General features: G+C 42.0%; 2 protein-coding genes across 2 annotated transcripts in view; both read right to left on the reverse strand.

The window, feature by feature from the left end:
• Window positions 1-2,527: 2,527 nt before the first annotated feature.
• On the reverse strand, window positions 2,528-14,585 carry si:ch211-156j16.1 (uncharacterized protein LOC564557 homolog). The gene is made up of 4 exons (XM_041061025.1): window positions 14,145-14,585; window positions 7,337-7,702; window positions 6,813-6,921; window positions 2,528-5,454 (listed from the first exon to the last, which is right to left on the reverse strand). The coding sequence occupies exons 1-4, from the start codon at window positions 14,206-14,208 to the stop codon at window positions 5,448-5,450; spliced, it is 546 nt and encodes a 181-aa protein (XP_040916959.1). The 5' UTR covers window positions 14,209-14,585; the 3' UTR covers window positions 2,528-5,447.
• Window positions 14,586-15,639: 1,054 nt separating this feature from the next.
• The window catches only part of LOC121193224 (forkhead box protein J3-like), a 52,946-nt gene continuing 42,378 nt past the window's right edge, over window positions 15,640-26,207 (reverse strand). Inside the window, exons 9-13 of the mRNA XM_041055441.1 lie at window positions 23,037-23,324; window positions 20,626-20,727; window positions 18,837-19,109; window positions 18,123-18,224; window positions 15,640-17,684 (exon numbers count right to left, since the gene is read on the reverse strand). Of these exons, the coding sequence (XP_040911375.1) occupies window positions 17,566-17,684; window positions 18,123-18,224; window positions 18,837-19,109; window positions 20,626-20,727; window positions 23,037-23,324 (884 nt within the window). The 3' untranslated portion in view covers window positions 15,640-17,565. The remainder of the gene's footprint in view (window positions 17,685-18,122; window positions 18,225-18,836; window positions 19,110-20,625; window positions 20,728-23,036; window positions 23,325-26,207) is intronic.

The raw sequence follows: 26,207 nt of genomic DNA on the forward strand, positions 1-26,207 counted from the left end.
TTTACGTTGTGTTACGAATAACAGGTGAACCCAAATGCAGGTCACTGACCCAGAGCTCAAATAAACAAGAGAAAATATATTTCTTGATCTCTGGAAGAAAATGTTTAAGGGGAATGTGGGTTCTGGCAATCGAATGCAGTGGACAGAGGGGAGCAGGCGGTTGGCAGGGAAGGGTTGAGTGGGGAATGAAGGCAGGGTGGTGAGTGGGCAGGCAGAGTGAGCTGAGAGAGCAGTGAAGGCGAGGTGGAGAACAGGGCTGGATGTCTGGCTGGCAGGGGAATGAGTTGGGAAGCAAGCAGGCGAGGCAGTGGGTTTAGGAAGGCTGGAGATCGGTGAAGCAAAACTGTTAGTTGAGAGCATGGCAGGCAGGGAGGTGAGTGGGCAAGCTGGCAGGCATGCAGCGGTCCTGAACACAAGGAAACAATAATTAGTGCAGAGAAAAACACAAGTGAAGAACTTATAACACACAAGTATAAGCACCCTGAACATTAACTGCAAAACTGGCTGAAACAATGACGTGGCGATGAGGGGATGAAAAACAGAGGTTGATATACTTCTGGGCTGATGAGTAGATGCATTGTAGGTTTGCAGACTGATCAGTGAGAGGATGCGCCACACCTGCAGTACAGACACACATACACAGACAAAGACATACAGGGGAGGACATTAAACACAGTGGAAGGGGAAAACACCAGAAATGAGCTCACACAGGGGCTATTAGCCAAAATGTCTTGTAAGACAAACAGCCTCAATTGGCCAAAAACAAATCCAATAGAATTAGCCTGATGCCTAATGTTTATCTTCAGCCCTGCATTTAGAAATCCTCATTCCTCTATTGTTATAAAATCTGTGCTTTCTTTACACTGTTAGGATTATAATTTGCTGAATCAGCAGCAACAGTTTTCCCTTTTTCACCAGTACAGACTCTGTGTGGAAAATGGCCAGATGCTGACGTGTGTGTGTGTGTGTGTGTGTGTGTGTGTGTGTGTGTGTGTGTGTGTGTGTGTGTGTGTGTGTGTGTGTGTGTGCTGTATAACCGTTCAGCCACAACATTAAAACCAGCAACAGGTTTTTATGTTGTGGCTGATCGGTGCATATCACAAACGTGCAGTTCACAGTCAGCTAGAAGTAACTTTGTACTCCTGGTTGCCACTGCACAGACAAAAATAAACACACATTCTTCTGTTAAATCAAAATACACCGGTCTGGTTTTATTTAGAGGGAAAGATATTGCCTCATCCATCTGTCTGCTGGAGCTGAGCAGTTTCTTCCTTCCTTTCAAGCAGTTTTCAGTCACCTCTAAAAGAGCACAGGAAGGAGGAGGGAAACTTTGTGTAGGGACTACATTCCGGCGACCCTCTCACTGGGTTTAATTTCACGTGTATGCATACACACTCATACATAATGTACGTGCAGCCTAGACAGCTCATGGTAGGACACACACATCCACAGATTCAGCTCATTTTTATGCCTACACACCACATAATCTGGCAGGTTTGAGTATGATGATTAAATGTGAGACATAGATGTGTGTGTGTTACTGTTGTAACTATGTGTCATGAATCTGACTGAGACTCTTTCTGTGAATCACACACTTTCATGGTGTGTCTTAATAGCTGTGTTTTTGGGACATTTTGTTGGAGCGCGACTGTTATGATTAGTCTAACATGTGTTCATGTTGGTGCTTCCGGTCTCTATTTGGGTTGTTTCTGAGTGTGTGAGTGTGTAAATGCACATGATCGATGCTGGTGGGCCCACCCAGGAAGTGACTCCACCCTGTAGCGATGTACAGAATTCCCCTTTCCTTAAGGGGAGAGAGGGAGCTGCTGGCGAGCAGCTTCACAGCCACTGCCCACTGCCTCTCCATCTGCCCCTCTCAAAAGACTCCATTGTTCCCTGCAGTCTGAGGCAAGTGAGAGAGCTAAAGAGAGCTATGAAGCTCGCCGGTGGGGCAGAGGCTGGGGTGATGGGTGTTGGACCGCTGCCTAAAACCACACGGAGGAGAGGGAGCCAGACACAGAGCATCTCTGTGCAACTCGCAGCCTACTGTTGGAGCCTTGCCTCGGCTTAACAGCACCATATGAAAAACTCTACAACACGACATAAAAAACACACCTAACTGTCAGAGAGCTCAACTGCCTCAACGGTTTGAGGCCATATGGTCCTCCATATTTGGCGCTGTTTGTCTCCCCTGCTGTTGGGGTTTTTTTTAAATATTTGAACCATTACATGGATTGGCCAATCAGAGTGGGCAGCTGGATGATGTTGCCCCTGTGCAAGCCTGTTAATGATGTGTATGAGTTGCACTTGGACATAGAAAATAAGTGTCATGAGATTTTAACCGTCACAAGGATTTTGGCCTGATCAAGCGTGAATAGGGTGCTGCTCAAGAATGTGTTGACTTTTAGGCGTTGCCACGACAACTATGTAATCTAATTGATAGTGAGGGGGTGGGACAATAAACAAATGTTTGAAAAAGCTATTCAGAAATATTTCACAAATGAAAGACAAAAGAAAGCTTTCAGTGAACAATTTAGTGAAATATTTTGTGGGGTGTTTTCAGTTTTTTTTTTTTTTATTGAAACAGTATGAACAAAAATAATTAAATAAAAGTTTCAAACAAATCAGATGGCACAAATTAAAGACCTAGAACTGATAATATGTGGCAAAGCAAAAGGGAGGACACGAACACATGTCGTTGCAAACTTTTGCAGTGTCTAAAGCCTATTCATTAAACATTACATCACTCATTCAGTGCACATATTAAACGAGTTTGTAAAGCAAGCGGAGCTAAGCTGAGACTTCATTATTTGTACACCCATTTAGCAAACTTACAATGGCAAAAAATAACAAAAAAGGGCATCACTGCCTAACACTGCACTAAAACTAAGTGCAACTATAAAATATCCTGTGCACTCAATCTGGGGTTAGCACAATTTAAAAACTGGATGACTGTTCTGGTAATCTAAGTACTATGAATACACTGTCAAGACAATGCTATCACTATGTCTAAGGACCACTGGTTGTGTATAAGGCTTTATATGGAACAAGAAGCCAGAAGTCAACAAAGCTGTTTGTTTTGGAATGGGTGGCAGTTAAAAAGTACAGTCAATTCACATTAATAATGCACTTCAAAAGTTAAAATCCTCTTAACTACCTAGAGAATACCAGAGACAGTGGCACAAACCCTTCTGCTAAATTTCACAGATATGTATTAGGTTTTTATATGTCAGTGTTAAAGTGGGCAGAATGTCACGTTACTCTTGCGAACGAGGGTGCCTTTTCTTTTCTGTTAGCCCCATGCTGGCCAACAGAGCTCAAGAGCGTTAGTGTCAGAGCAACTTCTGCACACGGTGCTACATACAGTTGACCAACATGTCAGAAATTCTGGTTACATGAGAAAATGTTTTAACTGGTGCTAAGGGGTGTTTTAAAGGCCACAACAATATATGCTAAGGCTGCCACTTTCTAGAATTGCAGGTACATTTCGCATATTCCAGATAAAGCTTTTAATAAAACTTTGAATAAGTTTTGAATAATAATAATACTAATTATATTAAAATTTTCCAAAGAATATTGCTTGATGTATATTTTGGACACAATTTACATGTAAAATATGAACTAACTGACTCCCACCCCACACATTATTGACTGTCTTTGGCTCTTGAGTCATACATTCAACTTGAATTAACATGAAATTCTTAAGTCAAACTTTCAGTTTTTTTGTGCTTACTCTATTAGCAGTTATAAAATCAACTGCACATAATATCTATTTTTTATGTAATATGTACAAAAATAAATTTTGTGTCTAGAGTTGACCAGTGTTCTGTTCAACTCTAGACACAAAGTTGACCAATGTTATGGTCAAATCTGTTATAAAAGCACATGAAAATCTGCAAAGAGTTCTGATTAAAAAAAAAAAAACATGTGACTTGCACCAGTGATGTCACTTCCTCTGGTGGGAAGGTTTGAAGTTAGTATATGGACATAAGGCACAAAATGGTGGAAAATATCAACTCTGTTGTTTAAACAATTTAACAATTACAGAGTTGGCGATGAGTAGCCAAGTCAAATGTTAAATTACTCTTATCTAGGGATTGTGGGTCATTTTAATGTAAAGGGTACATTTGTAGTGTACCACTCCAGGTTAAGGAAACTGAAGCTGACAGCGCATCATACACAAATTGATTGATTTGCTTGCCCAGAGCATGAGAGAGCTGGTACGGTGAGGCATGGGGGCATGCTTCCTGAGGGGGCTGCACAATGACAGTGCATGTTTAGGCTCTCTAGGGTCCTTGCCTGTTGTCTGGGAAAAGCTGTGTTCGGGTTATAGCTGCCCCTGAATTTATTACCATCATTTAAGGTTTTGCTTTAAAAACTGTGATTAGATATGTTTTTATTGTTAACAAACTGATCAGAAGCTGTGTTACTATTAACATTCTTCCTACATGAAATTTAAAAGCATTTCATTAATTTTTAAAGCTATTATTAAGAGAAAACATCCACCATCTTGGAAACTTTTCAGTTTAATGTACTGATATTTTTACAAAGCAAAAAGTCTGTATCTTATTAGACTTAAAGTTGAATTAATGGGTGTAGAAGCAAAAATTAATTTGTGGAGTTGACTGATTTTCCTGTTAGTAGACTGTTTTTATGAATAAAATATTTTACATCTTGCAGCTTTAAGACCAGGAAATACTGAAAATGTGAAAGTGTGTTCTATGAGAATGAAAAACGTTAATGGAAAAAAGAAAAAAAAATCATTCCTGTTTTTTGTTTTCTGTCTACACTTGAAATATACCCGCAATTCTGGAATGGTATTCCATAATATCAAATGCTAGCCTAGGCAACTGCAACATATGAGAAAGTTATTAGCTGTATTCTACGTAGTCCCCCTTGCATTGTATATACATGTATTTTTCCTCTTGCCACCTTTCGTGTGTGTTTAATTTCCTTTTGTTTTGTCAGTATTTTCCATTTTTTATGTCCTTTTCATGAACTTCGATGCAAATCTAGGTCACTCACTTGAAGCATATCACTTTAAAGGAGTGAGGCCCCCCCTCCATGTCAGATAATCCCCTATTTCTCTTTCTTTTCTTAACAAAATGCATTTGAAAAGCCCTGAAATTCTTTGTGACATCCTGCTGTCACCTTGTTTTGTTCTCACAGAGGGAGTAGGGGAAGATGGAGCCTTTTATATCAGCGGCTTCAGGGGGTCAGGGAGGTAGCGGGGGAGGTGAGGATGTTTGCTCATGTACCCCTCTTGTCACACACACATACAATACATACATTAACACACACACAAGCCTCCCTTCTCCGTGTGCTGGTTAGATGGGTTTAGTTCTGGTATCATGATCGGCTTTTAAAGATTCGGAAATGACGTCACAGTTCAGTAGTTCAGAATTTCCAGAACTTTGGGCGCTGCTGCTGCTTGGCAGGCTTCTTCCTCAAGGGCTGTGGAGTAAATAAAAAGAGAGGAGAGAAAATCAGTGTTTGCGTAGATAATCACAGACTGTCAGTCACTGGTTGAAAAGGGAGGATTAAGGGAAAGTTTATCCTATCTACCACAGTTAGAGTATGTTTGTTTGGTGAAAATTATAATCAGTTACATAATGTGCAATTCATTTATCCATTATGAGGACACATGGACATTGACAGCAAAATGAGTGGTGAGAAAAGTTGTTTTGTAGATTAGATTAAAAGATTAAAGATGTAGGTCAATATACAAAAAGGAAATAACAGGGTTTACATAAGAGGTATGTTCATCAAAAACTTTAAAAGGGAGGCATTTTGTTTTAAAGCCAGGTTGTTTAGGTGTTGACAAGATTAGTTTTTGGACTAAAATTTTGCCCTTTTAGGTGTGTAGCTTAAGTCAGCAAGATTTCAAGATGATATACTGTGAAATAAACATTTTTAAATAGACCAACAGTCGCAGAAAGGCTGATAATTAGTTCCTGAAATAAAAACTCAAACAGAAGCTGACGACTTTGTGTTGCTGCCCCGCCTCCGACAAACACAAGCCCTCTGTTTCTAGGGATCAAATCAAGCTGTTGATATAAAACCCGTCTGTTTAATGACCACGGGCCATGCAGACAGACACTGAGTCAATAAACAAGCTCTTTTTAAGGCCAAATAGAGACACTTGTCACCATGAATGCCCAATTTTCCTCCTTAGGCCATGGGACTGTGTGTCAGCAAAAGGAACAGCAACCATCAAGTTTTGTCAGTAGTGTTTTTTTGGGGGGGAAACACATGTGTTACACATCTGTGTATCGAGACAATGATGGCCAAACGGTTAAAATGATTAGCTGAAAGAATCAAACTGAGAAATTTACAGAAACCACAACGCTGTCTTTTTTTGCAGGTTTTTTGTTCTTGGCCGACCTGTGACAGAGGAAGCATTCATCATTAGTGAGACAAGCAGTTCACAACTGTATTCTCAGTGGGGAGGGTGTGATCCATGGGAATACTGTTACTGGAATCAGCCCTCCATTACTCTCATGAGGGGAAACTTGACGTTTAAGTATGTTCAGAGCCAGAGACCAATTATGGGTAGAATGCTACGCAGACTGTGTTGGGCACGCTGGGTCATCTTATCACACAGTTCATTTCTGTCTCCAAGACACATTACATCACTGCTCGTGTTATTTCATCATGGGATGTAACAGTGATGACTAAAAGCTCAGGCAGTTTCACTCCATATTTAGAGGAAGACAGAAGTGATGACTCAGAGCACAACATTAATGTAACTGTCTGCATTCACATGGATTCATTCTCTGCGTGTGTGTGTGTGAGAGAGGTGAGGTACTTACGAGTATTTTCCCATCCTCCTCACCACAGCGATGACCACAGCGATGACGATGACCACTGCCAACAGAGCGCCAATCACGATGCCGATAATCTGGCCGGAACTCAGTTTATCTGGGAGACAGAAAGACAAGAATTTTTTAGACTTACATATCTGGACGTGCACATGCACGTGTACTGATTATTCAAATCTTTTTATGACTCTAACATTATCAGGTTACCGTTCATCTGTGTCTTTGATGCCTCTCCATTTCACACAGACCTTTTTGTACTGAGGAACAGATATTTTTCCCACATTTTGCAACTTTCATTGCCCACTATAGGCCCCCATCAAGAGAGAGGATGTCAGTGTTTTCTGTTATAGCAGGCAGACACTGATTAACCTCAACACCAACTAACATCAGTGCTGTAGAGGTGTGTTTACCAATCACATCTATCACATCGTATCTGTCAAAATCAACACCTGGCCTCAAACATAAAAGCTTTGCACTACCCCAACCTCCCTCCCACACATTCCCCAGCCTCTTACCTTCAATGACTACATCTTCACCCGCCTCTTCCTTGGCGGCTGCCGTCGCCTCGGATTGGACCACAGCCTCTGCCGGCTCAGTGGGGGCTGCAGTCTCCACAGGAGGAGGGTCAGTGATACGGGATTCTGATGCTTCAACAGTAGAAGGAGGGGTGGTCGGCTCTTCAGTATTTTCCATAACAGAAGAAGGTGGTGCCTCAGTGACAGCTTCTGTTGTGACTTCTGCAGGGGCTGCCGCTGGTTCGGTTGCAGGAGGACCGGTGAAAACAGCAGTGTTTTGTTTTGAAGCCTCAGTAACTCCTGAGGTGACATCTGCTTCACGCTCAGTGGTCTCATAATAAGCCTGTGTTGGGATGGTTGTGGGGACTGGGGAGAGGAATCAGTAGAAAGTTCACAGATGGGTTGACATGCAGGTATAAATACATGAATGCAATCTTTTTGCTGTGGTAAAATTCAAATGTAATTTGTGTAACATTTCAGTACTGAAAACATATCACCACATTTATTAGTATCTTGGTATATATGTTTTTAAAAATCTTTATGCCATGACATGACCCTTTTCTCACATTCTCTTGTCATGATTCTCCGATCATGAGCACATGGCTACCGTGACAGCCTGACCACCGCACACCGTGACTTCATACATCCTGCCTCCACCCCTCCATCCTGTCTTTAGGGCTCTGTGTTTGCATATTGACGTGCCACATCCTCTGCCTCATTTCCTGTACAGGGAGCCACTGCTGCAGAAGTAGCGATGTTCGAAGCAGTTCTTTTCAGTGGCCCAAATCCATAGAATCGGTTCATTAAAAAGATTTGTTCAAAAGTTTCGTTCATCACTGACTTGTTCAGTGCTTCACTGGAGCTCTAACTTCACACTGATCTGTCACATGGCTGAACTAATGATTCCCAGTTTACAGAACTGGAAATTCTTTTGCTTTGACACATGCCAAATTCTGTTTAGAAATCTCAATATTTTAAAAGTTTTCTCTCTGAATGTCTCATGTTGAACAGTGGCTTTGATGACTTTTAAGTCTTTGTAACTGATCTACAGTTCGGCATTACCTGAGAACGAATGAGTGAGCGTATCCCTGAGAATTCACACGAACTCCCTGCTAGTGAATCACTGACTTGAATCACTTTCTCAGTGAGTAACTGTATTCCTGCATGTCCTGCTCGCAACTGACTGAGAGTTCAACTGAACTGAGAAATGAACGGATGGTTTCATGAGGGGATTTAGTTCAGATCATTCGCCCAAAAGATTTGTTCTTTTGAACGACGTGAATGGCACAACACTGTGCGGCAGACGATGTGTAAGGAGAGGCTCGCAGGAAGGCTCGTTAACCCTCAGCTGCTTCACATGTGCAGTCATTGGAGGGTGGGGTTGCAGGGACGACGCCTGATTGTGTGAGAAACACCATAACTGGCTGACAATTTCAGGAAGACTAACTCTACACAGGAAGGCTTGATGAAATGGTGGCCTGAACACCTTGAGGAAATGTCAGTCATATATTATGAAAGGATCTAACTTCTGTTTTTTTTTTAAATATCAGAGATGTGCATAATTAATGTAAAATATCAATCTGGAGTAGTTTGGAACTTGTGAATGATATTTAACATTTAAAGATGGGCTTTGTCAGAGCTCAGCCTCAGTCTGTGCTTGCAGTGAAACGCAGCCTACCATTTTGTATGTAGGAACTGTATAAAGACGTGTATTTATCCTTCTGTCTTTCATCACGGCCTGGACTGTGAAGTGGCCTGGATTGAACCTAATCATTTCCCTCCAATAACCCTAGCTCCATCTCCCCACGTTCAACATCCTCCCAGCCACAACTGAAAGCTTAGCCTGGACAGCACTGCTTCAAAATTAAGGAGGTAGATTTCAGCGTGGCACCGAAATTACGGTCTACAGTTAACTTTCCACTGACAAGATGTTGGCCTGAAATCGCTTCTTTTCCTTGGAAAAAAAGAAAAAAAAAACTTGAAATCTGCTTCTTCCTGAAAACGTTCTTACTGTAGAGAGCAGAAAGGAGGATCTGTGTAAGTCTTTTAAATTTAGCATCTGACATCATGCTCCCTCCATCTCAGTTTTCTCCAATTGTTCTAAATGCTTGAAATAATAGAGAATACTTTACTAGGGTAAAAATAACTTTGAATGGCTGGACTTGTCTCACAACTGGTGCAGTTATTCCTAGTCTTGTGCTGGCTAGTGTGTTCATTAGCAACAGGCGGGGTAAATATAACATAAAACATTTGTTCCCACTGTGGTGGAGTACTGAAGGGGTTTTCAAACAGCGTCTTGGACTGTTTGTTTGGAACGTCTGTAAGCGATGATAAAATGGTCTGTGCTTCACAGAGTATGGCCGTACGCTATGTGTAATCGCCCCCTCAAACTCCACTAACAATTGTTTCATTATGTGTAGAGTTCCCACAATTAGCTCTGAGTTGTATTTCCTCCCCACTGTGATGACTATCCTGTGTTAATACAGCCACATTAGTGAGTAACACAGTAAAACTGTTGCAGTCTGCATCCCCTCTTCCTCTCGTTTCCTTCTAATCTACTTCTCGCTCGTCTTCCTCTCCGTGACCCTGCCACTCCCTAAGGATAGGTTTGTTGCTGCTGATACCTCTGAGAAGGCTGAATCCCTGGGGAGAAAGGGAGAGACAGAGAGGGAGGAAAAGCAAAAAGGGGTGGGGGGATGTGGGGCTCTAAGGGAACAGTATGTTTCTAAACCGAGAAGCTGGGGAGCAACCCTGTGAACCTTCTGCTGCTTGATTTCACTGTGTCTGTCTCTGGTTTGCTGTCTTTACTCACAGCAAGATGTGTGTCTGTGTATAGTGGTTAGTATGTATGTAAGTGACCCTGTGATAATCCTCAGGGGGGTTAGAGCACAGGGTCAGATCCAGGACAGAACCCCTGCAGCTGGCAAAGTATTTCTACCAACAGGGGAGTTTGAGTCTGGGTCATACAGTTAAAGAACAGTCTGTCTAGATAAGTGAGCTTCATAAATGAAGAAATGCCTTTGTGTACATTAACACTTCTCATGCGTCTATTGATGACCCGACACCAGACGTTTAGGAGTAGTGTGTAAAAACTCCACACACACACACACACACACATAAAACTACACCACCACAAAGTTGGAAGCGGTTCCAGTTTTTTTCTTTCATTCTTTCAATCCTAGACTGAGATTACGTAACTGTGGTGTTGTTCTTATTATTCCAAATTTTTCTGTGGTGCGCCCAGGTCATTTTACCCACGATTACATCACTCTGACCACACATGCTCTCTCGCAGCCATTTCCATGAGAAGCATGAAACGGCCTGAAATCATCCTGCCACTTGACAAACGTTAGCAAGTGCCACTGACTTTGTGACTGGGCATTAAAAGGCTGATTCATCAAAATAAGAAAATGTCTCACTGTCTAAACATTATTAACACATGGACAAAAGTTTATGAATAAACAGGCAATTGAATACAAGTAGAAAATAAGAAGTGATTATGGCATCGAAAGTAAAGAAGAATAAAAGAAAGTAATCAAATAAAAATGGATCATAATCATTTTGACTGTGGATGACACAGGTTTTAAAAGGTTTAGTGATTGAATGTAGATGTACAGGGGCAGAGAGACAGAGAGGTGGAGTGTGAAAGGCAGGCGGGCCAAAAGGGTAAAAAGCGAGATAAGTGGTAAAGGAATACGGCAAAAAGCTGGGAGAAAGAAGGTGAGGCACCCATGTGGGGCTTCTCTTCTGTCTGGCATAAATAAAACCTCCAGAGAGAGAGAGAGTGAAAGAGTGAGGGAGGGACACAGCGATACACAGTGTGAGACAGGAAAGGAGGGAGTAGCAGCTTCCATCCATTACGATCACAATCAGCTGTCACTGAGGCCCCCCATTAATGTGTGTGTGTGTGTGTGTGTGTAAGTGAGCTACTTATTCACAGTCCTGTGTGGGAGGGAAAGGGTCCGTGCAGACAGTGTGAGGGAGTATGAGCATATACACCTTCAGAGCCCAGGAATGTTTTTGCGGCTCTGGAGGAGGGAAATGTGAGAGAGATAGGCGCCCCACCCATCTCACTGTACTATGATGAGATGCTGCCCGGTGTAACCTCCCCCACTAAACCCGTAGGAATCGGCTGTGGAGATACTGGGGCGTGCCATTCACTACACACTGGGGAGTTTAAGCAGGAGACAGGCCGAAGTGGAATATTCCCAGCTAGTCTTATCGCATACGCAACACAATGAGCATCCACACTGGTACAGGAACTGATTGTTTCCCCCCCCTGCTCTGACTTAGATTGGAGGACATGCAGCCCATCCCATCTGGACTCTATCACCAGGGGAAGAAACTGGTACCAGGCCTACAGAGAGGACCTTTAATCTTAGGCCTATCAAGTCTGATTAAATTCCTTAAACGTAATGACTCCTGAAATGCAAACAATGCAGAAATGACAAAAAAAAAAACAGATCATGTTGTGGCATCAGTCTAAACCTTCCTACTCTCTCCTTCTCTTTCAAACTAAATTTGAAAAAGACACAGATACAAGCAAAACCCCAGACCTCTACAATTTTATCAAGTGAGCCTCTTAATGTATTTCTAACCTTGCTAACCTTCATATCCAACTCGTACCTCATAAAACACCCTCCCAGTTGCGTAAATGTTCCTTAGTCAGTGCCTCCATTTTTTTCTCTCTTCCTTTGCCTTGTACCATGTCTCACCCTGCCACTGCAACACACGTAGGTGCTAGAGAAATGTACTCACAGAGGGAAAAAAAACTCCACAGGGAGTGTTTGGGCCATATTCTGCTTCTCTTTTAGTCATGTTTTTGGAGTGCCACTCATCTGACAGAAGCTGAAGCCCTGCTACTGTCTCGAGTCGTCAGAGTTTGGGCTCGGTCCGTGCTGTGTCTGCTTTCCATAAACAGATGTTTCTTTCTCCGTGTGGAAATTTTTGGAAGCATGACTGAGCATTTTCTTTCTCAAAATGAGACTCAGTTGACGTGAGAAGTGCTCGTTCGCCGTGGTCCCTCCTTCCCAAGCATGTGTCTCATATTTGGAGTATGAGCGCAACATTTGAGTCATTTGTAGAAATGGGCACGGACAAAGGGCATTGACCTCTCCCTTCAGCAGCCAGATGTGACAGGGATGTTATAGGCCCAGAGACGCAGACAAAACTCATTAAGAAGGAGCCTGGAAGGGAGTGGGAGGGGGGGGCAGCATTGTGAGGGAGGTGACGTGTTTTACAGGATACGTGGGGTTTGCTAGTTAAGTGAGCAGACCTCATTTGAAGAGCATAAATGTGAAGCGAGCTATTTCCTTTGTGCTGTTCTTTAGAAAAGTGAGAAAGTTGAGTTAAGAATCATTCTGAAAGTTTAAGGACTAATTTTCAGACTAAACCTCCATGGAAATGGGGCAGGCACGCCGTCTCCGACCGGTAAAGGTTGTTGTTTAAAAATAGAGCCAGCCCCTCTCTGCTCCCCCTGTCTCTGCACCAACTCAGTCCCCCGGGGTCCAGGCTCATCAAGCTGGAACAGGGGAAGGGGGCAGAGAGTCGGAGTAAGGCGGAGGAGTGTTAAGAGACCGGGGGAGTAGTAGGAAGGGGGGGTTTAAGTGGTAGATCTTGATACCCCACCAAAGATGGGTAAATGCCAAGGGGGGGGGGGGCATGCCACACGGTTAAATAACATATGGGTAAAAGAGGGTGGGGCACGTCTTTAGGCTCATCACATACCGGGTGCTCTCTCTCTCTCTCCCTCTCCCTGTCTCTTGCTCCTCTCTCATCCATATGACCCTCTTAAATATAGAGCCTTTCTCTATTAATACACACACACGCAAACCAGCCCTGCCCTGCCCTATAGTTCCCTCAGACCTCAGCCACACACCCCTCCACCTCCCTGTGCCTGCTGCTTCCGCCTGGGCAAACAGTGCTGGTCAATGGCGAAGGGAGGAAGCAGAAAGAGCGAAAGAAAGAATGAAAGGAAAAACATACATACATGGAGAGAGAGAGGCCGGAGAAAGCAGAGATGCAAAGAAAAAAATAATCACAAGGAAGAAAGAAGTTGCAGCGAAAGAGAAATCAGTGTGGAGTAAAGTGAGAGGAGCCGGTGGATAAGCTTTCACATAAATGTGCACGGTGTGTGTTACAGTTTACAGCCCACCCCAGCCCTCCCTCCTTGTGTATGGGTACTCTTTTGGGAAGCTTCCAAAGGATATTCCTTTCTTCTCTTAGCCTGTGCCAAGAATGTACAGACATGAGGCAGTGGAGCTCCTGCTATTGTATCACATTACTCCCTTGTGCCTGCAAATCAAACTTTTCCTCTTATCCGCAGCTCAGAGAGTAATGTGAAAATGAGAGAGAAGGACAGGGAGGGAGGCGGGAGGGTATCTGTTAAAATCAACACAGACTATCCATTTGAGTCATTCCCTCTTTGTTAAATTATCACCTTCGCCCAAAGTTTTGCTTTTTCATCTGCGGTTCTCAGCTAAGGTGTAACATACAGGTCAAATTTTAAAACCAGTTGTTGCCAGAAGTAGTTTTCAGTCATGATTTGACAGTAAAAACATTAAAAATATTAAAAGTGTTTAAAATAATTTGAACTTAATAAACCATATTAATTAGACAATGGATTTTTTAAAAAATTAAATTGAGTTTATTTTTCACTCTGAAATCAGCCTCCAGCCTCCTGTTAGTGTTCAACAGACAGGGATTAAAGCAGACAAAGGGTGGTGTGGTTTTGGGCACATGGACGCAGAGGGAGACAGGGGACACAGTGTGCTAACAGCAGGACGGTGATAGGAGAGAGTTCACTTACTTGCATGCGTGAAGGCACAGAAAGGGCCAACCAGGGCCAACAGGAGCAGCAGCTGAACATTCATTGTGATGAAAACTTTTCTTCTCCAGCCACAACCTTTAGGGACTCCCTCAGGGCAAAGAGCACGACACCGGAGCTCTCGTACACGCTGCCGCACACACGCCAGACACACACACCAACCGGCCTCTCCAGAGGGGAAGGGTGAAGGACCAAAAAAGGTCAAGAATGAAAATAAAGTCTTCGCGGGGAAGTTTGGGAAAGTGACGGCCTGAGATCCTTTTTAACCTGTGGAGGTGAAGACGAATGGGCTGAGCTGGTGCTGGTCGCTCTCACAGCTGGAGGAGGAAGACGAGGAGTGGTGGAAGGATGTAGAGAGGATAAGAGAAAAGAGAGGAGCTCTGGCTACTTTGAGGAAGTGGGGAGAGAGAGAGAGAGAGAGAGGGAGAGAGGGACTGGCACACAGCAGGAGAGAAAAAAGAGTGTGTGAGTGACGGAGCCGAGAATGGAGGAGGGGTGCTGGTACTGGTGGTGGGCTGGGCGGGTTGAGGAGCAAGGGGGCAGGTTGGGTTGGGAGGGGGTTGTCTGTATTGGGGCAGTAAGGTGGTTTCAGCCCTCGTGGTCCAGTCCGCGCTCTACTCTTGGTACACAGCCAGCCCTTCTGTTTGCAAACCTTGCAGTATCAGCGGCACTCACACACGCAAACACACACTTGGAAAGACAGATAAACAGACGTTAACGGGTTTATCAAGAAGAGAGAGGCACTTCAAACTATAACTGGCCAGCTTATGAAATTAGACAGCGGTGAATGAATGAATGGAGAGAGACGTACACAGAGCTTTGAGCTGTCTCAAATAATCCTTAATCACAGAGCTAAGAGCCAAGAAATTGTCTCCAATAGAACAGAGTTTCACTAGAAGAAACATCTGTTTAACATCAACACATTCTTTAACAGTACTTAACGCTTAATAAAAGCAAACAAGCATCCATAATGCATCTGTATTGATCTTTTAAACCATCAGTCTTATACATCTGCAGCTGACAGACCGTAACAAGAGAGAGCTGCTTTTTTAAACAGCTTTTCCCAATGAAAAAGAGCCGTAAAATACACTCAGAACATTGTGTAACTTTCACACAGACAAGCATGGGTGGTCTGCTGAGTTTACATGCGATGGCGGGCAAACAAACTGTTGCTTGGATGCTTGGACCTAGGCTGACACCTGTTGGACAACAAGCTACAGGGGTCAAAACACCACAAAGCCCACAAAGAAACAGTTACCTTAACAACCACAAGTTAATTCTTTCTCAGTTCTTTTACTTTTGTTTTACCTGAAAATTCAGTATACAAAAGTCTGAAGCAGGAAGTTAGATTTAGAGACGATGATCAGCCACAGCAACATGTCCGGCATCATTAGAAACATGGCAACAGCTGATGAAATAACGACAGCAGATGCAGGGTTAGCGCAGTAAAAATGGTCAATGACATTTTAATAAACACTGAAACAGATTTTAACTGTTGAACTGCCATACACAGATTATTTATGACACACAAAACGCCAACGCCAAAGTTTTTTTTTTTTTAACCACTTATTTACAATATACTGAAAGTATGTACATACTGTGTCTCCTGAAGGACAGATAACAAAATACTCTGTCTCCATTTGCTGCTTTCTTTTCATCAGTCTGTGTTTTTCAAGGGCAAACAGAGGAGTAACATACTGTTATTTACAAGGACAACAACACATAAACATACAAGATATATATGCTGGTCACTGTAATACAGCATTTAATGGCAATAATAAAGAGTATTTTTCTTTTTCTATTTTTTTTTTTTTCTACAGTGAGACCTTGTTTTGACCATCCGAAAAATCACTGAGATCTTCCAAACCAAAGAGCACTTTAAGGTCCCATATTTCACTGTGTACCCACTTAATATAAACAAAGTATTTGTTTCTTACGTGTATTTTTTGAGCCGTACGGAGCTGTATGCTAAAGGAAATCAGAGAGGACTATACACACTTGTACACACAGACAAAATTAAACATCACAGTAAAAAAAAAAAAAAAAAGTTGTATATTTGAAACTTTTGCTTAGTCTTTGCTCTTTTGCAGCTGCTCTATTATTTTTTTTAATGCCTTTTGAAACAAAGAAATAAAATGTTCACCATTTTCTTTTATTTTTCTCATTCACTAGATGCTATCAAGCTTCAATGTTGTGCAAAAAACTGCTCATCTTCTTCTAAACGAGGCATCTTTTAGGAGCCAGCCTTCTCTGTCTGCTCGTAAATAAAAGTAAAAACTGAATTATATCTCAGAAAACAATGTGTTATTGTTGACAAAGTCCAAGTCTGGCCAGTGTCTCACTTTAATTTTAATTAGTGGCTGTTTTTTGAACTACTGAAAAACGTACTCCATGGTATTTCACATGACTTAGCTTATAAGCTGACAAATTTGAAACTCTTCACCGGGAAGCTCGCCGTTTGCCAACAGGAAATGAACACTGACAGCACCGTACAAGACACAGTTAACCTCACGTGTAGAGATGGAAATGGTAGGGATGTGAAGATATTTGTGAATGTAACACCCTGAGAACATGGCACCATGGACTGTTCCACACATACGAAAACATCATCAACATTTAAAATGATAAAATAAAGTGGAAAAATAAGTTTAGATTTGGTGTCCACTGTGGGAGAACAAAGAAAAAAAATGATTGTGGTGCATAGAATTTTTTTTTTTTTTTAGTCGGAGGAATCAAAATGGTGCCTGTTTTAATCAGCAGGTAGTGGTCCACTCAAGCTGAACAGTTACATCATCATTACCTTCTTCAAAAAGGATGTAATACTTGTAGTACTTAGACCTGTTTAATGTGTGTGACGGGTTAAATTATTTTCTGCAGGGAGCTTTGAAGAAGACAAGGTTTGCTTTCATTTTCAGCCACAGTTGCTGGAATTTTGCAGACACGGGACACAAGCTGCAGCAGGAAACGCAAACGATTTAAGAAAAGGAAAGGTAAATAATTCACAGACGACTGGACGACACTTGTAACCCTGTTGGCGCTGGCTGGGAGGGGGGGACACAACACGAAACAATTCAGAGAGCTTCAGACGTTCTTTTGCTTTGGACGATGTGTGTTTACATCTTGGCTTAGTCCAATCCCATTTAAGTCTCTTTTCTTTTTTTAAATGATTGTCTTATGAGTCATCAACCACTTGTGCCAGAAAAAAAAGGCCAGCAAAACCAGAAAAAAATTACTTTCCATTTGTTTTCTGTTGGATTGTCTTCTGTTTGTTCACACAGGTGAAAGGAGCAGGTTGGCCAGTTTCCATACCTCACCTGTCATCACGTGACGTCTCCTGTGTCTCTCTCTCTCCCTCGCATTTCCAGTCTCTGTCTTCATCTCTCTGTTCAACCAACCGCTCCATTTAGACAATGGAGTCCCAATCAAAGTCGTCCTGGATGTCATCTGCAGCAAGCATGCGTCTCACCTGGAAGTGTCCCGGAGGCAGAGTGTGCTGTTGCTGGCTCAGCTGGCTGTGATGACCTGGACATGGAAGAAGATGGGAGTGAGACTTACTGCGGATAAATTTCTTAAATATGTGAGAACAGTGGCTTCTTCCAGCAGCAAACAAAAGATGTCAGACCTTGTCATTTAAATAATACATGTCATTTATTTATTTTTTAAACCAAACAATTTATGTTAAAGGGGTGCTCCACCAATTTTACACATGAAAACAAGTTAGCTAGTCATGGTTAGTACCACTCAGCCTGTGAAAGTCCTTATATTTTTTGCTAAAGTTGTCTGTGGGATATTGCATTGTTTTTCATCTTTTTGAAACACTATCACATTACTATTAAATATTAATATCAGCACAGGCACCGCCACAATTCTGACACTGTCAAACACACATGTGCCTGAACTTAAACCTGCACACATTTTGTATATATACCCTTCATGTTAAGAGAGTGATGGAGGAGTCACCTGTCATGGAGGGAGCCGTGTTGCTCATAGGAGGCATGTGGGGGTATCCTGGTGGGCCCATCAGAGAGGAAATGTTCTGTCTTGAGTCCATGTACATGTTTCCTGTGGGAGAACAGACAAAAGGGCAATGACTAACTGTCAGATTAGTATCCCGACTTTCTCACATGCGTATGTGTCTTTGCAGAACACAAGCTCATGTGCATCACACGCGTGCACACGCAGATTTACTGGCATCTTATGCTAAGCTAGAGAACTCAGTCACTCGGTGGATTTCCCAATGGTGAAATATCCCCTCGCCTTCGTGTCTTTACTCCAGCTGCCATGAAGCTGACAAGATCCAAAATTCCCTTGTACATACATAGTGTGGAGACAATGGCACAGTTTGGAGAGACTGTAATTCAGTATGATGGCCTGAAGTTCCAGTTCCTGTGACAGCGAGGAAATGCAAAAAAGAAAAAAAGAAACAAAAAAAAAAACACACACAGAGCAAGTCTCTGAGTGCCTCCTCTAACTAAGGGTTATTATATATATATATATATATGTACAATATTAATATACTGGTACTGGCACTGGAAGTATCATGGGTGACTTTTTATCTTTCCTCCACTTAATTTCAGAGATAAATCTTCTACAATGAGGTTTGCTACTTTACTTCTGTTGCTGCCTTCCAGGCTAGTGAGTGCTGTACATGGTTTTGTGTGTGTGTATACTGACCCGTGCTGATGTGTTGGTTATGTTGGCTGTGTTGCCCGTGCTGATTGTGCTGGCTGGCCTTTGGGTGCATGGCCCCGTGTGGCTGAGCCGGGTGCTGCGCTGCCCCTGGTGGTGTCGGGTGTTGGACCTGAGGTTGTGGGTGGGTGGCTCCCTGTGGGGGGATGACCCCTGTGGCTGTGAAGAACTGGTTAATGGAGGAGCACAGGTCGGCCATCTGGGCAGCGTCCAGCGACCAGTTGTTGAGCTCAGCCTGGCGCATGCTTTCCTTTAGACCTGACTCGGACAGACAGAGGAGGCGACAGTCACTGGCTGTAGTGCTTTTATCAGTTTGAGTTAACTGCTTGAACCAAATGTTCTCAATATGTCACATCATTTCTCCTTCCCAAAGTAAGATAAAAAAATATATATATTTCTCTTTCAAATTTCATTTTTTAATTATTGTTTCACAGTTTCACCTCTGAAGCTACATCAGACTCATATTGAGTAAAACATTACAGTAAAATCCAGGCTGCCATTTTCTATGGCTGCACAACTGCACCAAATATAAAACTGTAGATATATCCTGTATAGTTTTATCTGCAAGACACATCTGTCATCCTAGGATCATAACTATAATGTAAAATAATATCCTGTGAGTATGAACAGTGCTTTCCAGGTTTTAAAAAGTTAAAGGGGGATTAAAGACGTGTGCGGATAACAAGAAAATTAAATTCCCAGCTAATATAATCACTGTTGTTAGCAGAAGAGAATGAACACTATTGTTACTACACGACTGTTTATTTAGCAGATGCTCAGCTTGTGGTGAACACACTCAAACATAAGCATTAATATCCAATAAATGAAAAATAAATTATATTTCTCATATATTATTGTAACATCACATCCAGCATAACACTCCCATTGTGGTTTTGCTATCAGTACTGTTCCACCTTAATTACAAGCCACAGAACATTGGTGTCCTGGCAACATACCTGTTCACATCTCACACACCATAGAACGAGAGCTTGAACCTATAAGGTTCTTATAATTATGTTCTTATTTGCCTCTTCCAACAAAGACACACCCAAGCCTCTATTCAACAGACTGTCCGCTGATATTTCTCAAAATCAAATTCATATGGCTTGTGTTTGGCAGCGACAGACACGAGAGGTTCGGTTCCTGCTCTTTGGAGGCGAGCCAGAGACGGCGGAGGATGGGATTACGGCAGTGCGAGGGAGGTCAAGCGCTGCAGGAGGAGAGACAGAGAGAGAGAGAGAGAGAGAGAGAGAGAGAGAGAGAGAGAGAGAGAGAGAGAGAACGAGAGAGAGAACGAGAGAGAGAACGAGAGAGGCAGGGGCAGCCTGTGTGTTATAAGACCAGCCGTCATCATCCATCGTGTGTGGATGTTGGCGGCTTTGTGCGCTGACCGCGATAAGAGGCTGTTACTGAGCCGGGGCCTAATTGGATTATTCACATCATACAATTGGGAGGGAGGCTGTGTATGTGTATGTGTGTGTGTGTGTGTGAGAGAGAGAGAGAGAGAGAGAAAAACAGAGTGTGGCAACCCCTCCGATGCAGGATAATGACTTTTATTAGGCCAGTACTATTACAACACTGGATATTATAATATTGTGCCTCAAGGGCGAGTTTATATGAAAGTGTAGAGAGGAATCATAATGGTTTCATCAAAACAGCTGATCGGCATCATAAGCATTTGATCAGCTCTCACTGTGTTAAAACAGGCTGCTGTAGACAACTTTATCAGTGTTCTTTCAAGATGCTGTTCACACTGATGGCACCAGGGTGTTACCTTGAAATGGGGAGAGGTCTACGTCAGCCCAGTTGTAGCTGGTAGCAATGCGGCAGCTCTCCTTCAGCCAGTCCAGGTTGGGGTACCAGTCTGATGAAATGCCTGGGAGACAGCACACACACACACATATGCACACACACACTGAAATTGTTTGTCCAGTGGCATCAAATAATTGTTTCAGCTGAACAAATTTTCCCCCAGAACAGGAACAGAAGGCTGTACACGTGTAACTGTACACCAACACAAAATATTACTTCATTTAATTGTATATAATAAAACAGCTCCATGTATATAAGAGTGGATGATTTTAGTGACAGGCACTGCTTCATATAAATGATATAAATGTATGTCAGCGGGGCTTAAAAGGTGTAGATGGCAGAGATCTGGTTCCATTTCTTTGATATCTTTAAAATTATAGTGATTTGTAATTGATTTGGTTTGACCCAGGCCCAGGCCCATTACAACTGTCTGTTAGTTTGTTCCAATTATGTAAAAAAAATGAACTGGTTGAGGAACTGGAACCACATAATGACTTAAATATTCCATCAATTAATAACATGCTGATGATTTTATATTTATTTACTGATTGTTTCTGCACTAAAATGAATACCTGTGTGAGAATATGATACTGAGCAGCATAACAATGTTAAATGATCTGAAACAGGTGAATTGATTCACATTAAAAAGAAGTGAAATTTGTCTCATTCTAAGTTCAGCCATCAACCACAAGGTGGTGTGACTTCACACAGAAACATTCCAGCCCCAGCACTGCTTCTAGAGAAAAAAAAAAGAGAAGAGAAGAAGAAGAAAAGGGAAATGCTTTTCACGGCCCTCATCGCCACAAACTAAACAACAACACATTCTCAGACCGTGGATCAAAGACAGAAGGATTGCTTTCATTCATCCTCAGCTTGGTTGAGGAGAATACTAACCTAGATAAATAATGTCTGAATACTCCTTCTCTCTGGCCTGAGAGCTGTGCTGCGCAGACACAGGGGAGGGAAAAAAAAACAAAGACTGGGAATATGAGGAGGAAAAGCCTCAGTGAGGCTTTGGAGATGCCTGTTTATTTGTATGAGCCCAGCCTCATAATATCAAATGCTCTGACACCTTATAGAGGAAAGAGCATAATATAAATGCAATGAGTATGTGCAGAGACAACTCTATTCTGATGTGTTAGGTGAATTGCATTTACACCAATGTGGCTTTGGGAGTGTGGAGAAGTAGAATTGCTGTATTGTATCAATATATATGAATTATGAAACTATACTGTGTACTCTGTGGGTTCCTTTCACAAGAATTAGAAAAAGGGTGTAGAGATATAGGTTGCAATGGGCATGTAGGCTTCAAAAGTATAAGTTCTATTGGTTTTCTTATTCTTATTTCTTCTCCTTTTTCTTATATACAATGTGAGGTGACCACTAGTTAAATTCATGATTCACTGAAAAAAAAAAAAGTATGGTACAAAACTTTGTACAAAAATATGTTAACTACAACTCCCAGGGAGGCCTGTGTGAATTTTGAATCCATTCACTTTCAGATTCTGGATCAATTTAACTATGAAATATTCGGAATAATCTATTACTCTGATTTCATGGCTCTGGTAGAGTCTTGTCCTAATGCTGCGTTCACCCCGTGGCATCAGCATGGAATAAAACAGGGAAACCTCTTGCTGTTATGACAACAGAGCATTGATTACCCCCCCACTGCTAGTCCTGTAGTCTAACTTATAATTATTGTTCATTTATTATTATTATTGTTCATATACTTGTAGCAAGTCAACAACAACAAGTTAAAACCAGACAGAGGCAGTGATGGTAACTTTAAAGCTATTTTGGCACCAGTTTGTAAACACATCTAAAGTTCTTTTTCCAGTTAGGAGATTTTATAGCCTTACTAAGTCTCCCATACTTCCTACTTATAATTACAATTAGGAGACTGACACTTTTCCCACTCGGCTGCTTTTATTTATACTCTGTATAATATGATGTGCATAGCAATATCCATTCGCCATGCCCAACTCAAGGAAATAATGTGATTTCTCATTAACAATGCTGAAATATTTCAAGATGATGGCCACAACTACATCTTAGAGTAATGATAAAGAACTCAGGAGTTCCCTGTGGTGCTAGAGAAAACTTTCAAGGGCAAACTGTAATTCTGTATGTGTCTGAATGTGTTTGTTTATAGCATCTGTCAAATCATTCTGAGCTGTCATTGTCTATGTGCTGCTTTTAGCTGATTCATTCAGAAGCAATAAGTGTGTACTGCTGTGTGCCACAGTGCCTTTTTCTGATACAGCATTCTACCAGCAGGTGTCACCAAAGTCAGAAATGTACAACTCCTACACATAAACACCTCTTGACCAGAAGCTGGAAAAACACTCACTCATTGGAAAACGCTGTTCTCACCTGTTGTGGAGCAAGTCTGTCCAGTATGACTCTGGTGGGAGAGAGACGGGTGCTGCTGAGAGTGTGCAGGGTGCTGTTGTTGGTGCTGACCATGCTGACCGTGTGCCTGGTGCTGGCCATGGGTGGAGTGAGGGGAGAGGTGCTGCTGAGGGTGGTGGGGGTGATGCGACGCCTGGCCGTGGTTGTGTTGGTGGTGATGGCCGCCGCTGCTCCCCGCACCTGGGGAGTGCTGGTAAGAGCACGCGGTCCGGGCCTGCTGGCTGGAGTCACCAGGCATACCCATCAAACCTGCCGAGAAAAAACATCAACAAATGAGGAAAATTAATTATTTGTGAAGAGACGGACAATCTGTTGTGGTCTGGAAATAATCTTTTTCAACTGTTGTCCATCTCACTTTGCCCTTTTCATCCATCTAAGGTATTTCCCCAGCCTTTTTTTCCCACACATATTTAAACCCACATGTTTACTCAAGCTCAAAAGTTCCTTTCTGGCAGATCTGAACATTTATTCAGACACTGAAAACCATTTTTATAAAGGCTGTTCTACAGCTAAGATGAACACTAAGCTGATTTGTTTTGTGGTTCAGTTCCTGGTGCTTATAAATACCTGATTATCAAATTCTAAAAGCGTATTCATGAAGCTCATAGCTCGTAAGTGTCTTCAGAGCACAGGAAAGGAAGCTAAATGTTGCACAGACGACAGTTTTCTAAGTTTGCAGGCTTTCTTTGCTGCACAGATTGACACGTCTTTCCTACTACATATACGCCAAGATTTAAATGATCTCTCTGAGGCTGTGTCTATGTGTGTTATTTTTTGTGAAGACTGTAGCTTTTCCAAATAACAAATCAAGTGTAACAAGAGCTCAGAAAAAAAGGAAATAGTCAAGAAGGTAAAGTAATCTCTCGGTACAGGATAAAATTAACAAGGCTAATAAATTGTGTAGGGATAAAGTACAATGACAGTATTAAAGCTTTGACCTTCAGGGAACTTGTAAAAGAATTATATCTACAACCTTTACCAACAGAAAACTGACAGAAAACTAAACACAAAGCAGTAGACGATCCTGACTTGCCTCAAGGTTTTAATTCTTCCTACTATCTTTTTGAGAGGTTTGACTTTTCAGTGAGTAACTACATATTACCATAATCACTGGGTGTGCATTACAACATGTGCTGAACTGCCTGTCGTGTCTTCCACCTTTTTTTTTTTTTGACTTCTTAAAGTTTAATTTCTAGTTTAATTTTCAGTTTAAGTCAAACTGCCATAATTTGGGAATCTTCCCATATGGTACTGTGTAACCTTAAATAATGTCAGGTCAGGTCAGGAGTTCAGGTCAGTGGTTCGCCAGTTGCTTGTTATGAAAATCTTTCCCTCTCACACACAGCACACTCACACGTCTCCCACATCAACTTGTCTTATGGATTTTATATTTTTTTGACTGACAAACAGCAGAGGATTCTTGTGAATGGCAGCTTCTTGGATGCAAAGGGTAACCCCAAGAGTGCGTTTTATCTCCTTTACTTTTCATCATGGCGACTGACAGCTGCAGAAACTGTAAAGCAGAGAGCTACCTTGTTAAATTTTCAGGCGATGCCGCATTGTTGTCTTTTCTTCAGGCACACAGTTGGACCGCAGTTGTGTTTTTCCTGCTTTTGTGCCGTAGTGCAGCGGCAATTGTTTTTATGTTGTGTAAGTTGAGTTAAAAGTAAAAGATTCTTACAAGTACTTTGCTATAGAGCTCAACAATCATCTAAGGATAGATGTAAACACAGAGGTGATCATTAAGTGCGGCCAGCAGAGTGCACTGTTTTCGTGATTTATTTCCTGTCCGGTACATTTGTTCTTAAGTTGCTCATATCAATCTTTTTGCTGTAGTTGTCGACTTTTCTTTTATCTGCTGTTTCATTGCTCAGCACTGAAAGACAGACAGATCCAGTGAAGCAAAGGGACTTGAGTTCTTTTTTTGTGACCAACAAATCATAAGGAAATCGATGAGCGTACTGACTCTGCCTCTCTGAGCACAATCCACTGAGTGAATTTTCACTGCTGCCATCAGGGAGTCGTTACACTTTACCTGCTTGTACAAGTTTTTTTTTTGTTGTTGTTGTTTTTTTCCAATTCCTTTATCCTCTCTGCTGTGTGGCTATTCAATACTTAATGTTAGTCACTGTTTTATCTGTTTATTCATTTACAGTTTAATAGGTGTCTATGTACAGTTTTTAACTATAAAAAAAACTGTAGTAAAAAACAGTTACTGGAGTTGAAAAAAAAAGTTGTTGTAGATTGCACTGAAACATGGCATTTGATTTTAATGTGATATAAGGGAAGGCTGAGTATTATTAAGTTGGATTGTAAAATGAGCTGTTTTCACGCCCGACTTTTCACACCACTCCAACTGATGATTTCAAGTCCTAATTTATTTGTTAATTTTTTTTTGTCTCTATTGCTTCAACAGTGGTTCACGAGGCTGAAGGAGAACGAGGATCTGAAGCAGAAGTGACTTTGACCCCACCTGAGTCAGTTACAGTTTGCTGTGTGGCCTTGGACACACTGTGCTTTTTCAAAGGAAGACGAAGAGCTCCGCTGTCTGGGTGACTCACTGTGACTCAAATTCTCAAACACAATGATTGCTGACACTGTTTCCTGCTAAGCCTCACACTTAAGGGACCCTTTCAAGCATCCGCTAAATCCATTCTCTTCTTCATTTTCTTTCTGGATCTCTGTGTTATATCTCTTTTTTTTTTCAACTAGTATTCTCATTGTCTTATCTTTTCCGTGCGTGCACCCCTGACCACAAATTGAGGGGGGACCTTGTCAGAGGTCAGCAGCTGCGGAGCTCATCAGAGTGTATCAATCTCTTCGGCTACAGAACGCACGAGGATGTGTACGTGGAGAAGAAAGCGAGAGAGGGAAGGTGATAGGAGGGTGGTGAGATGGTGGGGGGTCCAAGTGGGAGGAGGCCTGGTGACCTGAAAGCTTCAGGAAGCAATTAGCAAGATGCTTCACAAACTTTAGAACCAATCTAATTAGCTGCTATCAAAGCTGCAGAACCCTTTGCTCTGCACGACTGCAGATGTGTTTGAGTTTTTTTTTCTCCTTCTGTTGAATTCTTCCTCTTAATTGCCTTTACTCATTTGACTGAGCGAGCCGTAAAATGCAGATATGCGGAAC

This window comes from Toxotes jaculatrix, chromosome 2, assembly GCF_017976425.1.
Source record: "Toxotes jaculatrix isolate fToxJac2 chromosome 2, fToxJac2.pri, whole genome shotgun sequence".
Classification (NCBI taxonomy): domain Eukaryota; kingdom Metazoa; phylum Chordata; class Actinopteri; family Toxotidae; genus Toxotes; species Toxotes jaculatrix.